Source organism: Amia ocellicauda, chromosome 1 (assembly GCF_036373705.1).
Source record: "Amia ocellicauda isolate fAmiCal2 chromosome 1, fAmiCal2.hap1, whole genome shotgun sequence".
In the NCBI taxonomy this organism is placed as follows: domain Eukaryota; kingdom Metazoa; phylum Chordata; class Actinopteri; order Amiiformes; family Amiidae; genus Amia; species Amia ocellicauda.
The window spans coordinates 25,175,955-25,193,828 of NC_089850.1; the positions used below are offsets into that span (position 1 = coordinate 25,175,955).

At 34.6% G+C, this 17,874-nt stretch overlaps 1 protein-coding gene across 1 annotated transcript in view; it reads left to right on the forward strand.

The window, feature by feature from the left end:
* The window catches only part of lama2 (laminin, alpha 2), a 208,555-nt gene that overhangs the window by 150,514 nt on the left and 40,167 nt on the right, over positions 1–17,874 (forward strand). The window contains exons 25-36 of the mRNA XM_066699351.1: positions 4,927–5,070; positions 6,804–6,980; positions 7,267–7,452; positions 7,535–7,662; positions 9,093–9,210; positions 9,685–9,819; positions 10,438–10,562; positions 10,651–10,737; positions 11,203–11,396; positions 14,137–14,279; positions 15,147–15,245; positions 16,691–16,802. Coding sequence (XP_066555448.1) covers positions 4,927–5,070; positions 6,804–6,980; positions 7,267–7,452; positions 7,535–7,662; positions 9,093–9,210; positions 9,685–9,819; positions 10,438–10,562; positions 10,651–10,737; positions 11,203–11,396; positions 14,137–14,279; positions 15,147–15,245; positions 16,691–16,802 — 1,648 coding nt within the window. The remainder of the gene's footprint in view (positions 1–4,926; positions 5,071–6,803; positions 6,981–7,266; positions 7,453–7,534; positions 7,663–9,092; positions 9,211–9,684; positions 9,820–10,437; positions 10,563–10,650; positions 10,738–11,202; positions 11,397–14,136; positions 14,280–15,146; positions 15,246–16,690; positions 16,803–17,874) is intronic.

The window sequence follows — 17,874 nt, forward strand, 5'->3', positions numbered from 1 at the left end:
TGTCCTCTTTGATGGTGAGATTGACACCTTCCAGAACTGAATCATAGATTCCGTTTGTGTGAGAAAGTGTCAAGATGGCACTGAGCTGGATCCCCATCTCCTGAATTATGTGTTTCTATCAAAATTTCTGTGTCCCCCCTAAACTGTGGACTTAGAGGCAACATAGAACATCTTTGATGCATTTTAAACTAGAACTGACCAGACTCTGAGAGTGTTCAGAATTTTTTTTTCTTCATTAGTTTCAATAATTGTACTTTCCAGGGCTCACTTAATATTTATGGTTGTTGTTTTTTAAGTCTCACTGTATTCATGGAAAAGCACCTTATTTGGACATGCGCTCGGACTGAATTGAAATATCTTTCTGGAGGTTGGCTGAGATGCTGTAGATTGAAGATACATTGGTGCTGTAGTAGCTGATGGGATAGTGACTGTAGGTTAATGTATTTTTATTTTGGACAAATTAGCCAAGTTTTATTTATATTATTAATAGACTATGAAGATTTTTCTTCATTTTCATGTTAATAGTTCCTTCTACTTCAGTCAGTTCCTCTCACTCCAATCCTTATTGTGCCAGGGGATATAAAGAAACATTTTTGATAAAGAATGCATTTATAACTTGCAGCCTCTCAAATACTATAAGGGACAATTTTAAAGACACATTGACTTGACCTGCATTTCAAACCTAAATCTCCACTGTAGATATACATAATCAGTTTGTGCTGTTAGATATCATGTTAGTTGCCAAAATAATCTTGTTTATTGATTATCATTGTGTGCATTTAGGTGTGAAAAGTTCGATTTTAGGATTATTGTCAGAATTACTGCGTCCGAGAGTCAGAAAGAGAAAAGACAAGAAACAAATGTGTGTAGCTTAATGAAAAGACAATTTTAGTTTTAGTTCAGTTTTAGGCTTACACTTTTTGTTGTTATCTGCTCACCCATTCTGAAAACAGCCATACATCTACATTTTTTTTTTTTAACTATATATTACAATTTCCTCTAATTATCACAATTGTGGATATAATGGCTAATTGCTTGCTAAGCCAGAATTGCAATGCTTCCACACAGCAGTTTTCTGTAGCGAAGTCATGAAGCACATTGGTGGCCCTATTATTGGAAGCACTATACAGTATTCATAAAAAAAATACCATGTGAACTTCTTTGACTATGTGGGTGTGCCAAAGAGATATAGAATTGACATGAACATTGCCTTCAAATTACAGAAATCTTTCTCTCCTTGACTTTGACAGTGGGATGACGCTTTGACAGTCTGCCAAGCAGCTTGCAATTATGACTAGTGATGACTTTTATTATATATATATATATATATATATATATATATATATATACACACACACACGCATGCACACACACATAGTGTTTTTTTTCTTCTGCAAAACCTACCTTTGAGTAAAATGTATCATATCTTTCAGCAGGTAAAAGAGGAAGAACTTGGAAGAATTTAAATATTTATTTTACTCTGCTACATCTTCCTCCTGGGTTAAAATTATTTAATATAACACTTTGTGATGAAGTGTTGTTTATATGTTTTTTTACCTTTGTAATACTTTGTATAGATATACATTTTAGGAGTAACATTTAACAGACACATACAGTGGCTCTCAAAAGTATTCACCCCCCATCCACATTTCATTGAGTTTCAACATGAAATCAGAATGGATTTAATCAGGAGTTCTTGCCACTGATCAACACAGAAAATGTCTATAATGTCAAAGTGAAACATATAATCTGCAAACTGTTCAAAATTAATTACAAATACAAAACAAAGTAATTGAATGCATTATTCACCCTTACATGTCACAAGAGACATAAGAAAGTTTACAAACAAGAGGAGACCATTTAACCCACCGTGCTTGTTTGGACTTCCTGGTCAAAACTAAAGAAATATGTGCACCAAATGAAAATGGCTTTGTCTAAAATATAAACAGATTTAAAATATTGTGTGCATAGGCTTAGGTTCTTTAGCAAACATTAAATTGTCCCCCCCAATAATGTATGCATAGTGGATGTGTGTTCCCCAATATTGACAGTGCCCTCTCAATTTGTAAGCAGATTGGTAAGGATGGCCATGAAGAGATGTTATTAATGTTTTATATAAACTGTATTATGTTGTATTATATTATGTATATTAATAATAATACGCAGACAAAGCAAAGTAAATGTATTATGGTAGCAACAACCATTTTGCAAGTTGTTCAGGGCATACCCTCTAGGCATTCCTGTCCATAATGGAAAAGATCAAACTGCAGAGAGAGAGAGGGCCCACAGCTGTTTGTTAAAACGTCTGTTTGTGGACTTAATCTTTTCTCCAGGTAGGCAGGAACTGTTTTTGTTAATGAGCGATTGACAGTTGTTAAATAAGATCCGTGGGGTCGGACCTTTTCTAGTATATCAAAGGAAGACATCTGTTCTTTGGATCCCACACCTCTTCCGAGGAAGAGTAACATGAACATTACAAGGGTCAGAAATCTGACCTCGAGATAACACTCTGGCAAACCCCCAGTGACAGACCACAGCCACAGACCCACATGTCATGCATTGTATATAAGGCTGACCACTTGTGCTGTTCAATAAGTCTCTGCTGAGGTAGAGTGCTTCCATGTCGGGCCCCTTCCAGGCCTGGCATGTTAAATAAATACATTTATCATCTATGCATCCAGACTGGGTTCTTCAGGCCATCATTCATTTAATAATGTTTTCATTAGAATTAACTTGAATTCAATATTATTCAGACAATGTCTATAACTTATAATGTAAAGAGAAAATAACAGGTAAGGAGCACGTAATATTTCAGCATTTTAGAAATTAAAAAGTGTATATTATCCTTTCATGTTAAACTGGGAAATAAGCATTCTGACTAAGAAAACAGGAGACACTTCTTCACACAGAGAGTTGTCACAATCTGGAACAAACTCCCCAGCGATGTGGTTGAAGCTGAAAATTTGGGAACATTTAAAAATAGACTGGATAGGATCCTTGGATCACTCAGTTATTAATGGACACCAAATGAGCACAATGGGTCGAATGGCCTCCTCTCTTTCGTAAACTTTCTTATGTTCTTATATAATATTCCTTATGTAACATTCCATTTTATATGTTGATACTTTGCCATTATCAAAAATTATATCTACAGAGGCAGAAGTCTAAAATGTTCTTTAAATGTGTAAATTTATTGAATGGCTAGAGATATTATTACAGAATTATTCATAACTTAATGTGTTAATTTCTTTCATTTCACTGCTTTTGGTTGAACTGAAGTGGCTACAGGAAGACAAATTGTTTATTTATTTATTTATTTTATTATTTATTTCTTATCAGTCAACCTTACCCCGGGGCAACTAAACTAAATTAACTGAGCTAGAGCTTGAAAACATTGAAAACATTGAAGCATTTCAAAGTGCAGTAAATACAATCAGAACAAAGTACAATAAGTATAAATCCTAGTACAATTGAGATATTAAGTGTAGACTAGTATAGTCTCAATATCAAGTTCCCAACAACTTTTTACTAAACGATAATATATTTAATTAATTAATCTTTCAAATGTTTAATTTCTGATGCATCGATTATACTGCATTACAAATGGAGATGAAAAAATGAGTGGTACACATATTAGCTTTTCTAAGGCAGTGCCAAATTCACATTACATTATTAGGGTGGCCACTGATAATGCTTTTTCAAAATGGTTCAGATCACACACATAGGATCTTTGTTGGTAGGATAAGAAATAGTACAATAATACTAATAATAAATTAAAGCCTGTATCTATTGGGCTGCAGAAGTTTTTGGTGTATGTAATGGGTATGCCTGTATGGCCCAAAATCACAGCATACTTTGGGATATGTTTCCAGTAATATAATGTACTAAGAGCACATTAGATAACAGTTGTGAATGTTTCAGGATGACAATTGTATTTTGTTAGTATGTATTTTTTGGATGACTTGTTAATAATACAACTGTAGTTTGTATAATGGAACACTGCAAATGCCCACGTAAATATGTAAAAGTGACTACTAAATAGAATGGTCCAACATTGCAGAGTGCAGCATTAACACTGCACACTAAATTGCACAGCTGTGAAAATACAGTATACGATATGGGCAATCAAAGTTAATGTACTGAGAGAATCTAAGACAATACCATGGTACAGTGAGCTTGCTGCTGACAAAAGGTGCCTGTGATCTGATATGCCGTGTCAAATAGTGCGGGCCTGGAAGTAGAAGGAGAATGAACGTGTCTGAGAGGGAGGAGAAAGAAGAGAAGCTAGAAACAGGTGGCCAGTAGAAGCTGGGTAGAGAGAATTAAAGGAATTATAGGATACAGGAAGAGACAAGGGACCATAGAGAAGAGGGTGCATAAGGTAGCAGAGATGTAGGCGAACATTGCAATAATTATTCTGTGAAATGTGCTTGGTTGCATTTTGACATTCCTGATACCAAAATTTCACTCAACCCCTATACCATCAGAGGTATTACCAACCTAGTTAGATGTCTTTTCCACATTTGGAATGAACTAGTTGTCTTTGTGTTGCTTCCATCATATTACAAGATGAACCCAAGCTTCTCAGAGCAAAGATGAATGCATGTAAAGTGTTTTATTTGCCTGTATTGTTTATTGTATTTTTTTATTATCAGATGCCCTTGTGTAATTGAATTACAGTATATGCCAAATACAATGAGATACGCACAAGTCCTAGTAAATATGACTCTTGGAGAACCAATGATAGTTTTTCTATGTCTGAATCTACAACCTTTATATTAGAACATATGCAGCATATTTGAAGGGTCATGTTGCGGTCTAAGGTTTTTTGCTAAATGCATAGAAGTGTGTTTTGTGCATACTGAACTTGCAAGACAAAACTTTGGTAATTAATTTGAATTTTCTTTCTTGTTGCCACCTGTGAAGGCGAATGTGGAGGGACTGCAGTGTGACAAATGTAGGACAGGCACTTTTGGATTGAGCACAAGGAACCCACTGGGCTGCAGCAACTGCTACTGCTTCGGCATGACTACTAAGTGTACAGAAGCAAAGGGACTTATTCGTATGTGGGTGAGTAAGAAACTACTGAAGTGTATAATGTGATAATGTCATTTCCAGCAGGGTCCTATTAGTCACTTGGAGAGAGGTAATTGGGAGCATTGATTGATTTATACAGCTTTGTTGTTTGACATATGCTGACTAGAGCAGCCACGTCCGTAAACTATCCACCTACAGTATATCTATTAATTTTTTCTTGTTTCTTTTCTACTATGCTTCCCTTCATAATAACCTCTGCAGGAAAAATGATCTTTCATGCTTGACTTTCTTCTACAACATTAGTAGTCAATTTTGCAATGTTCTGTGTACCCTCAGCATCTGTTGTGTGTGTGAACATTATCAATACTGACTTTTTTCAATCATTTAACTGAAGTCCTAAAACATCTTGACACAGATTCATACATTTCTATTATGTGAAATCAAGGAAGCTGTGCATTTACTGTTGTTATTATTATTATTATTATTATTATTATTATTATTATTATTATTATTATTATTATGTATTAAAACATTAACCAAGCAATTGATTTACCAGGAACTACACATATTCTAAATTATACATCCCAATGTATGTAGCACAGGCTTGAATATAATGGACCTTAGTCAGGGTACATTTTATTAACACAAGGGAAGAGACTCTTCACAATATTGGCTGTATGAATATCTGAGATTTTGAATAATTTAAGTGTATATGAAATAAAAATGAAAGTGAATGGGTTCCTTCACTCCTATTACAATGAAGTACCTATTTTACTTTCTTATACAAATATTTAACATATCAATTTTGGAAGGTACTAGTACAAAAATAAATATAGTAGCTAGCAGGCAGCAATCTGGAGATATTTTCTTGTTTGTTTTTAATAAGGATTGCTAGCTAGAACACAGAATGATCAATCTGCTTCCTTTCCCACTGCAGCGTGTCCATGGAGACTGTCTGAGTACCTTCATAGGGCACTGAGAAACAACATTTTTATATTAATGGAAAACGACAAACAAATTAAATAAAGCAGTCACAAGTTAATCAAAGTTTGTTTACTTTAAGAAAAGTAAGTTTAGCATCTGTGATTTATTTATTCCAATTCAGAGGATTTTCTCCAATTCACTGAGTCGTGAGATTACATAGAGCGAGGTGTAGGAGTGCGCAACATGCCCAGCCTCCTCTCCTAATGTGCACGGTTCAAATTGTTTCTGTCACTTGGTTTTGGCTTTTTAAGTGGTGATAGGTATTTTATGACTACTGCTGTGAGCTGAGAGCATTGGTAACATGTGGTAGTGAATTAATCTTGTTTTAATAGTTAGGAGCTTCCGAACCACATAGTCTTACTCACTTTCAAGCAATAAGTTAGGCAAATGGCCAACGTTAATTAAGAGCTGAGTAGATGTGTTACCACCCTAGCTCTGTGCACTTTCCCAATCCTGGGCAGAACTGAGAGCTTTCTGTTTCTCACGCTGTAGTAATATCAATACACAGAAATGATAGTTGATTAGTTATTGTCAAAATTTGAATAGGAAAAAAAAACATGCTTAGGAGTGCCTTATTACACATACAGATCTAAGATCTGATAATACATTTATGTTAGTTGTTATGTTATTGAGCAGATGCCTCAATACATTGTATGTACTCAGTTCGACACAAATCGGTTAGTAAATGCAGTACAGCAGTCTTGACAGTTGGTCATGTGAAGGATATTTTTCTTTGCTCTATATTAACTTGAGCTTCTTATGATTTTCAATGTCTTGTGTAGCTGTCACTGAAGCCTGACCAGATGGTTCTTCCCCTTGTGGATAAAGCAAACCAGCAACGAACCACCCATGGGGTCACCTTCCAGCACCCCGAGATCGTGGCCAATGCAGACATCGTGGCCCGGGATCTCTCCGAACCCTACTACTGGAAACTACCGGAGCAATTCCAAGGATCCATGGTTATAATTAATTTGTTAAACAATTTAACATTTATTCTTAAATAGACTTAAGACTCTTTCAGCTTGCAATGGATTTTGTAAGATATGAAGATGCTTTAAATTCTCACGTTTTGGGCAAGAACGTAATATTTACATATCTTGAAAGATCTTTGTTACATCCAGTAAGGTACAAAAGTGCATTTGACCTTTTTCACACCTAAAAATCTCTTTAATTAAATGTATTACTAGTGAAATAATTGTTTAAAAGGAGTGATTGTCTTTTGTGACTTTTACGTTTTTTACCCAGATTACAGCTTACGGTGGTAAACTCAAATATGCTATTTACTATGAGGCACGGGATGAAACTGGACGCTCCACCTATGAACCCCAAGTGATAATACGAGGTGGTCCCAATAAGGACAGAGTGATCATACACCATATGCCCGCTCTTCAGATTGGCCAGTTAACTAGACATGAGGTAGACATGGCAGAGGTAAGATTATAGTTATATGACTTAAAAAGTTAAAAAGTCTCAAAAAAAAGGAAGATAAACATTTTCGTATTTATGTTTTCAGCACAATTGGAAAGACTACAACAGTAGAGATGGTAGAGGCATAACACGAGAGGATTTCATGGATGTTCTGTTTCATATTGAATATATCCTGGTCAAGGCCTCCCATGGAAACCTAATGAGGCAAAGCAGGTAATTATAGTAAGGGCTAAGGTTTTGTCATGGAGAAAATTGGGTTTACCGACCTGCCTTTTAAAATGTTTTCACTGACTTTGTTTCTTAATTAGACTCCCGTGAAAGCTAATAATTGTAATGTGATTGTATTTATTGACATGGCTGCACCGAGCAACAACCTCCAGATCACTTTGTATCAAGGTAACTCCACAACAACGCAAATGATTTTTCCTAATTATTATTCTGTTTAATTAATTAATCAATCACAGTGCAACCTCCGTGGCACAAAATGCTTCAATGTCTTTTGCTCATACTAGCTATGGGGCAAATTGAACTTTACTACAATAGCTTTCACGTGAGTGTTATTTAGAAACGATGTTGGCAGGTATGTTGTGAAAGGCAGATAGGTAAACCCAATTAAGTTAACTTATAGCTCATTAATGTGAATCTTTTATTTCCTTTTACTTGCCCTAAGATTGTATATACATAGATGCTACATGTGGCATCCTTAGTTGAATTTGAGTTAAAAGTAGCCCTTTGGTTGCTGGGCAACTAGATGACGTCAATGAGGTACCCCGAATGTTATCACACACTTCTCCTTTGTCTCCTGTTCTCTCTATGGCTTTGGATGAAAATGTTTTTCTAAAAATCAGCTACACAGAACTACTGCACCGGTCGTCTCTGGAGCGATACACAAAGCTTAAATTCATACACGGGTTACACAATCTTGCTGCAACAATGGTGCAAATATAATATATTTGGCATCTAGACAGGGCACTGTCACGCATCACAGCCAAAAATGGAAATTATTAAAATAAAGATGTATGATTCCATATGTCTGGATGCGTGTGCATGTTTTCATGTGGCTGCGTGTTCTGTAAATTGAATCGCTCCCTGTAGTGATTCCAGTCATCTTCCCATGCAGAATGGATGAGAAAAACATGTGATGTCACTTAGAAATGTCCCAAATAAAAAAGTGACACTGAGATATATGAAATTATATGGAAATAAGAAACATTTTTCCTGGGTTAAATAAAATAAAATATAAAATGATAAACATGGTTATGTTATTGAATGTACTGAAGTTAGAATTTAATAGAGACTCAAAATATACATTATTATTGTGTGTATATATATATTTATGTATGTACTTACTTCAGAAGGTCTCTGGATTAAATATAGGACATCTGTCACATTCTTATCTGTTGACTATGATAGTGTGGCTACTATGTATTTCCATAGTTATGCAAATTTCTTAATGAAAGAACAAAAATTAATTGAAAATCCACAAAAGGGCTACACAATTTGAACAGGTGTTACCTGCCATGAGAAATAAATATATTCAGAATGTTTACACATGCCTGTACTATAACCCTGAAATTAAAACAATGTGAAATGTGAAAACAATATTTAATATTTAAAGGAATATATTGTATTTTGTTACCTAGAATCTCAGAGATTTCATTGGAGGTGGCTGAAGAGGGCGAACCCTCCGTTGAGAGTGAACGTGCGTATCAGATAGAGAAGTGCGAATGTCCACCTGGATATTCTGGACACTCCTGTGAGGTAATCAATCTACCTGTAAAGACTGGATCACCGCAGAACAGTAGTTAAAAGTAAGGTGTTGACAACTCTTTACTTGTCCTGGAAAGTCTGATATTTATTTTTATGTTGTAATAATACAATTCATGAATGTGATGGTCATTATTACTAATTAAATTATGATTTAAATATACCTTTAATTGCTGCAGGATTCCTAATGTGGTCTTTATTGTATTCATATATTTAAACAAATTAAACCTGTTAACATAAAAAAATTTAAAACCCTGAAGCAATATTATTTAATGAGCAGCTACTTTTTGAGGTGTCAGCTAACATTAAAAATATTATTACAACGTTTCTTTACATGACAAAACATACATAACTTGAAAGTCGATACTTTGAAAACTGACCCCCTAACCTGATACATTTGAAAGGTGATGTATGAAACTCTCATGATACATGGTGCAACTGAAAGGATGTTGTGTTTTGATTTGGCAGGAGTGTGCTGCAGGATATTACCGTTTGTCTGTGAGAGCTAGTGAAAGACTCGTGAGGTCTGGTCTCGGGAGCTGTGTTCAGTGTCAGTGCAGTGGCCACAGCGAAACGTGTGACCCGGAGACATCAGTGTGTCAGGTAGTCTCCTTCTCTTCAGAACCTCTCTCACAAAAACTTGTCTTTTTATTACAGAAATCAACATCTCTAATCTTTAAATTGAAATACAAATCACAGGCAGACAGATGTTGTTTTTAGTTATTTCTGTGTGTGAAAAGCTTCAGTTGATTCATGTCACCTATATTCTCTCTTTTCTGATGTAATACTTCATGACAAGTAGGCCCCACCATCCTATGATTATTGTCATTTCTCACTTGGTTCTCCCTTACATTAGGGCTGGGTTTCTTGCAGCCCAACTGAGCATTATTTCTCTATTGAATTACATCTGAGGCAAAAATCAGATGAGCTTCTGTTGTGTTTGTCTTAACAAGAATGTAATTTGCATTTCACTGAGCTTGCAAATGTAATATATACAATGCTATTTGGGTAATTGAAACATACAATAAGATAATGAAAGCTTATATCTGCAAGACTGAGCATAAGAAATCCACAACTCCCATCTAGAAATGATTATGTCCATTAACAACGGTTAGTGTGATGTTCTGTTGAAACCATTGTTTACTCATTATAAACAACATTACTTATATCTTGTCAGAATTAAACACCCCAGAATTTAATTTGTCGGTCCCTTTTCCTTAGAATTGTCGACACAACACAGTGGGGGAACGCTGTGAACGCTGTGCTCCAGGTTTCTATGGGATAGTGCGGGGGTTTCCTGATGACTGCCGTCCTTGCGCCTGTCCGCTCTCCAACCCAGAAAACAAGTACGTCTTCGTTGACAGCACTGTTGGTTCTTATTTTCTGAGTTCACTGTCAATGGCAGACTAATATTAACATGCCAGTTTCTTTCAGCTTCAGCCCAGCCTGTGTCATGGAGGGTTTTAATGACTACCGATGCACTGCATGTCCTGTAGGATATGAAGGGAAGTACTGTGAGAGGTAAGAGGAAATACTGAAATTGGCAGGGAGGGTCTTTTGTTCTGAATCGTCTTATAGTAGCTATACGTGACAACTGACATGAATTTGAATATAATGGATTCACATTTTTATGGCTCTCCTTACGTCTGTGTGAAATTGTGGTGGTAGCTCTTTCAGCTCCTTAATACATTACACTCTGGCCATATTTCAATATAATGCTTTTATAACTGCTCAGCATATACTCTTTCTGCTGAGAGAGAACATCTTTGGTCATTACAGTCCATTATTGACCTGCACAGGACATGATTTTCTTATTCATACATTATATATAATAATGTTTCCTTTCTAGGTTCACTTTAAAAGGGTACTTGAATACACAATTTTATGATGTGTTTAATGTGATATATTTAGACTACAGAAAACCAAACAACCATTTCAATTAAGGATTTAACATGTGTTTTTGTGTTTGTAATCTTCTGCTCATAGATGCTCCTCTGGTTTCTATGGTGATCCCCAGAGTCCTGGAGGCTCTTGCCAGGAATGTAAGTGCGACCGCATTGGCTCCTTCCTCCAGCCATGTGACACACACACGGGCCAGTGCCACTGTCGACCTGGAGCACTGGGACTGAGCTGCGACCGATGCATGGAGCGGCATGTGTGTGAGGCTGTGGGGATTATCTGTACGTGTACTAAGTATACTAATACTTTACTAATACTTTATTATTATATTAGCTTATTCTTATATACTTTTTAATTTAGATGATTATACTTTTATATTATTTTGTTTGAAAAAGAAACATGTAACTGTACAATATATTAAAGAAAACAGCTAAAAAGACTGAAGCCTAGTGACAAAGGAAGTAAAACCACTTAAGAGATATCTATACTTTGCTCATTCTTCTTTCGCTTACTACAGTAAATAATGTAATGGTCCTCTACTGGTCATGGTCATTTATGCCTCGTGTCCACTGCCGGAGCGGACATGTCTGGCCCGGCCCCCATTTCTGAACTTTTTGAAAACCAGGCTAATGTCTGAAATTCTTCGCCTGCTATAGGAGTTTCCAGAGGGATTGTGGGATGCAACTGTGTTTCCTATTATAAAAGCATGGAAAGAAAACAACTCTTAAGTAAAATAATCTATGTATTGTTGATGTTGTTTTATATATATTAATTTAATGCAATGTTAGCAATATTTAACATTTATTTGAGCAAGATAAATTAAAGGAAAGACTAGAAAACTCTTCCATGTGAAAAGATAAAGTGGAGATGTTTGCTTAATAATGATAAAAGAAGAAGAAGAATGTTTTTGTGGTTTAAACACAGCGCAATCTTCAAGCATATATTATTATTATTATTATCATTGGATGCTGCTAATAAAACATAATTTTTTTTGATCTCAGAAACCTGACAATTCTAAGTTTCAGCATAGCTTATGTGTTTCAACTGCCACTAAGTCTACAAATTCAAACACACATATTTAGGGGCAGCTTAGCTGCTTCTGGTAGCAACAAAATAAGCAAGAAAAACGCTAAACTACACCCAGTGTATCTGTTAGAAGAAAACACTAAATCTTATGGCCAGAGCGACCAGTAGAGACAGGGCATTAGTGATGTCAGTGAATGTCTTAAGAGCACAAAAACCTTCATGTTTCACCATATAGGCCTACTATTTCATTTCACAATTCTAATGCATACTATTGTTGCAGTGAGTTTCATTACCGGTATACTATAATATCAATTTCATTTCAGACTCGTATCACTTAACTGGGTTGTCATTTATTTCACTTTCGCTGACTTAATCTATAAATGCAATAATGCTGATAAAAACATTTATTAAAAAAAAGTCACACTTTATCCCGGAGGAGAGTTAGGCAGTGTCACAGTGTTATCCTTGTAAATGACTGCTGGGGACACTGCTATCTTATTTATTTATGAGTCTTCTGAAAGAGTCTTTGAAAACCAATAAAGAACAATCTGTGCTTCATTAAAAAAAGCATGATTTTAGGTACCTTATAATCTGTTAAAACAGATTGAGAATATTATTGCATCAAAACATTTTATGCCCAGCAGTTATTATTTATATGTTCCAAACTCTTGAAAATCTGTGAGTTTTACTGCTTGAGGTAAGACTTTGCATAATGTTTTTAACTTATTTATATATTAATCTGTCACAGTCATACTACTTTGTGATTTTGTTTAACTCTTTTATTACTACTAAATGCATTATTGCTATGGGAGTATTTGAGATTTTGTCTCTAAATTTACCCTGGAATTAAATAAAAACTTTGACCTATCAGCTAGTACAATATTGCAATAGTATGTTTTCAGTGGTGGATTAATTTATCATCAGATAAATGCTTCTTTCTTCCACTCATGAATATGACTATCACAAGTGCAGATTTGCAATTTACAGTCAAAGTTTTGATTCATTCCAGCCCTTAATCTACTTGCATCCAAGCTAGTAGTGCATTTTACATGAAGCAGATATATAAAGGTGTAATTTCACTGCAACCTCTTGAGTATTGTGTTTAAATTATTTATTAAGAGATTGGTGAAATTTTAATGTAGCAAGTTACTTCTCTACATTATACTTCATTTGAACATTGTGATACATGCTGCGATTAGTGCAAGAAACTATAATGTGGAAATATATACAGCAGGGGTATACAAGATAATAGTTCTTATCTGCTTTGTCATTGGTATCTTGTCATTGATGCTCATAGGAATGTCAGAAACAAGCGAAAAAGGTTTATATATGTGGGACAGAAGGGTTATTCATTAATTAGAAAAATGTTTTTTCAGTCTGATACACTTGCATGTTTTTGTACTAAGAATTTACTAAGGTTTTCATTATACGCGTACTCTGAGACACTGGATTTACTGGACAAGTCTGCATTGCTGCACAGATAACTAATCAACAGTCAAAATGTATGCATGCCAAGTTGAAAAGAATGAGTGTTATTGTGTTTTTATAGCTTTCAGGTTTGGCTATTGTAAAACATCGAAAATAAATAAGCAAATCAGTGTATCACCATCTTTTTTTAAAGTTGTATGTGGAGTAGAGTTTTTTTTTTTAATGTACTTTAAGATTTGAATAACCTTGTACAAACCTCATAGACACATTCTGCTGCTCTACTGCATATTGAGTGCTGATGAAGAACATATTCAACTCACTGACAATCGTATTTCCCACTACTGTTCCTATATAATCTTAAATAACCTGAAACCACTTGAAATGATCGGCCTGTTTTGTTTTCTTGCTGCTGTTGTGTCAATACATAAGTAACATAACAAAAGGTTTTTCTTTTTCGCTAGAACAGATAATTTGTTAAGTTACTTTTTTTTATCTATGGTTGATTTTCGAAGATTTCCTGTATTGTCATTCCAGACTGTTGAAATTGTTTTCTCATTTTTGTGTTAGCTTGTGATGACGAATGTACAGGACTGCTGCTTAATGACTTGGACAACCTTGGACGAATGGTTACAAGTGTGAACCTTACTGGTCCTCTGCCCCCGCCTTACACAGTTTTATACAGATTTGAAAACATGACACAGGAACTAATGGTACTTTTATTTTCTTATTATTTCTTTATTTATTTGTTTTGTTTAAATGTATTTAATGTGTTATTTTGTGGGGGTGGTAGAGGATGCTGGTAATATTACAATTAATTCAAATTTTCCAGTCAGGTGCCAGGCCCCACTTCTATACCCTAAAAATATGTATTTGCAGTATAAGTGTTATTAGGTATGGAAGATTAATTTCCTTCCCATAATATTTACATCAACCGCATCACAGACATAATTTAGGTTGCATTAGGGAGAGGTCTGGGTGACATTTGCAGGAAAAATGCTTAGGCTGCAAATGCCTTATTCTTTCTTTAATACAGAGCTGTGAATTTCCTATAACTTGTTGTAAATAATAATTTAATTGGGCCTGTAGTCTTATAAGCATATATTTAGAGAGAGTTTCTATTTTAAGAAAACAGATCTCACAAGATCAAACTCTAATATAGAAGAATGGCGAAAAAAAACGTGTAGTTATTTGATATTTGTACTGTGGTGTTAAAAAGATGTAACCAGAAATTAAACCGGAAAAGAGCCTGAAGACTATTCACAGCAGAGATTTAAAAGATTGTGTTAAGGATATTAGTTGGAAATTGAGACGTTACTTGATTGCTTCATCAAAAGCTACTGTGGTTCCTTCAAATCATCGGGAGCAACAGACCGGTCTGTGTGTGCGCAGAACTGTGAAATGTTCCTGGCAAGAATCCTGTGAGCCAAGCTTTAATGTAGGAGGTTAAAACTAAAAGTTAAACAAAAAATATATAATTCTCTCATATCAATACTTCACTTAACCTGAAAACCTGCAGCCTTCAACCCTGGTGTAAGCTTTAAAGTATGACTTGACAAGATAAACATGTTCTTCCCCAGCATCTGCTGTCACCCCAGAGAGCACCAGAGAGACTCCTCCAACTGGCTGACAGCAATCTGGGCACACTGGTAACAGAGATGGACGAGCTACTGAGTCGCGTAGGTCAAAAGTGCTTTATTGTCCATTTTTAGCACCACCTGTTCTCCCCTCTATTTTTACAAGATTGAACTCACAATGGCTCATTGTTTGGCCCCAGAAAGTGACAGGATTATCCTAGTCGTACATCGTTTTGTTCATATTTGGAAACTTTTCTTAAAACATTTTCTTTTGAAAAAGTGTTTTTCATTTATTTAATGTAGTTTAATAAATATTGTTTATAACTATACTTATACATCAGTTTAACACTGCATGGATATTTTGAGATAACAATAATTTCTTACATCGAAGTTTAGTCGCCTTAGGCTCATGACTGATATAATGCATATGGGTCATTGCTGATTTAATGTAAATGTAAATTGATATGAGAAACAAATTTAAAGTAACATATCCTGAATATAGGGTTAATTACTATATTAGACCATTAAAATATGGCTGCAAAAATATATTGAAATTCAAACTTTCATTATACTTTTGTAACCATTCATTTGCATTTATTTTGAAAAGGTAAAGAAATCCAAAGGAATCAACCATTTTATATTTGTTTTACATGTCAGGTACTTTGAAGATTGAACTCTAGTGAAGAAATTGGTTGCATATATTTTTCCCTTTTATTCTAAGTGACTGACTATGTATCACTACCAGGAAACGTACAGAATTTGGCATCTCTGCTACATATTTGCATCTCATGTGCTTGTATAACAGTATATAGTAAATTCATAGTTTTTCTGGTCAGGAATATATATATATTCTAATGAAAATATAGAAAGAAAATTAGTAGACAAATCAGATTGCAAAAATGTCTACACAGACACAGGTGTATTGAAAAGGAAATCAAATAGTTTTATTAGGAAAACAAAAAATAGTAGTCTTATATAAAATACATTTGAATACGGATTTGTTTGAATTTGTATTTTCAAGGAAATTACAATATAGGTCAAGATAAGAATTGCTGCTCAAAAACAGATAAAATAAACGTTAAAATAACCATTCCATAATATTATGAATGATCTTTCCCAAACTTACGCATATAGACAAGTGTTTGATTATACTGTCATACTTTCTCAGTATTGAAATTGGATGTATTTTTCTGATAAAGTTGAAAGCATACATAATATTTCCTATATAAAGCAAAATAAACATTGAACAAGATACTAATAAACATGATCTGTTTGTTGATCACGACAGTAGGACTGTCCAAACTATATTGTAAATATGTGTGGTGAATACATTGAAAGTAATGTTTAAACTGGGATAATTATTCTTTTTGATTTTTTTAATGTAGTTTAAATATTCATACAAAACACTCATAAGCATAAGTTTATAATAACTTTATTATTTGATGATGATGATGAATAATCTTCTTCTGCTTCATTATTATTAATAATATTATTATCCTCAGTCCCAGCAACTTAATTTGAAATCCTGATTGTGTTTGTTCTCACAGGCAACCAAAGTATCTGCAGATGGTGAGCAAACAGACGATGATGCAGAAAGGACTCACAAAAGGGCTGAAGACTTAGATGTATTTGTCAAGAACACATTACAAGCTGCTGAAGGTAAATCGCTAATTAACATTATTATATGCAAATTATACTGCAGATTACCATCCTTTAATTTTGTTTGTTTGCTTTGAAATAACAATAATACGTAAAAAGGGATTTTTATTATAATTATAAGTATATATTTTTGTTTTAATAATAGCTGAACATTATAAAAGTAAGGATTTATACTTAAGTAGGAAGGTGAGATCTTCTAAAATGACAATCAAACACACTGCCAAAACAGGAGCAGGCAGCTCTGACATCCTGAATTAACGCTGGTTCAGGTCATGGAATTAAAGAGATAGGTGGGCTAAGATTAGCCTCCAATGCCCAAAACACAACAGGACAAAACAATCCAGTAACCTCAGTGGCACAGAATCCAATTGTAAAGTGGTGCTCAGGTCTGCATTGGAGGTTCACTGTGAGAGACAGCTGTCAAGACAACAGATTGTAATATGCCTGAGTTCAGGTAGGACCATTGCCATTGTCTTTCACATTTCATGAACACTAAAGAAATCAAAATAAAAAATATATACTGCAGAATGCTTGACTGCAATTTGCATATCTGAGAATTTGTGCTGTGCTACTTTAATAGGTATATTTATTACCTTTTTAAACATATTACATTTTCATTATAAAAAAACATAATAATTCAAGAAGTAATAATAATGTAGCTAATTGGGATTTCATTTTCATTATAATTTGGTGGTTTATATTTAAATTAGAATACATGCAGTCACTTCTCTCCTTTCAAACTGATTAGGTTTTGATTTCAAAGAAGACCAATTTTATTTGATTAAAGTAAATCAATCTGCCAAGCAAAATTAAAATTGCTTTGAAATCAACCTTAAAGAAGCCTTAGCAGCAAATAGGAAATAAAAAGTGACATATTGCAGCTTTTGTTGTATACTACTTTGTTCTGTTCTTTGAGCTCATCTAATCTTTCCCTTCACTGTGATGTCTGTAGGTTTTTCTGAAGATGTGTTACTTGGTGCCTGAGTTACAATAAAAAAAAAACATTTGCTAAAATTGGCACACAAGGCAGTGCCAATCACTGTGCATCTCCCAGCCGATACCGATTGCCAGT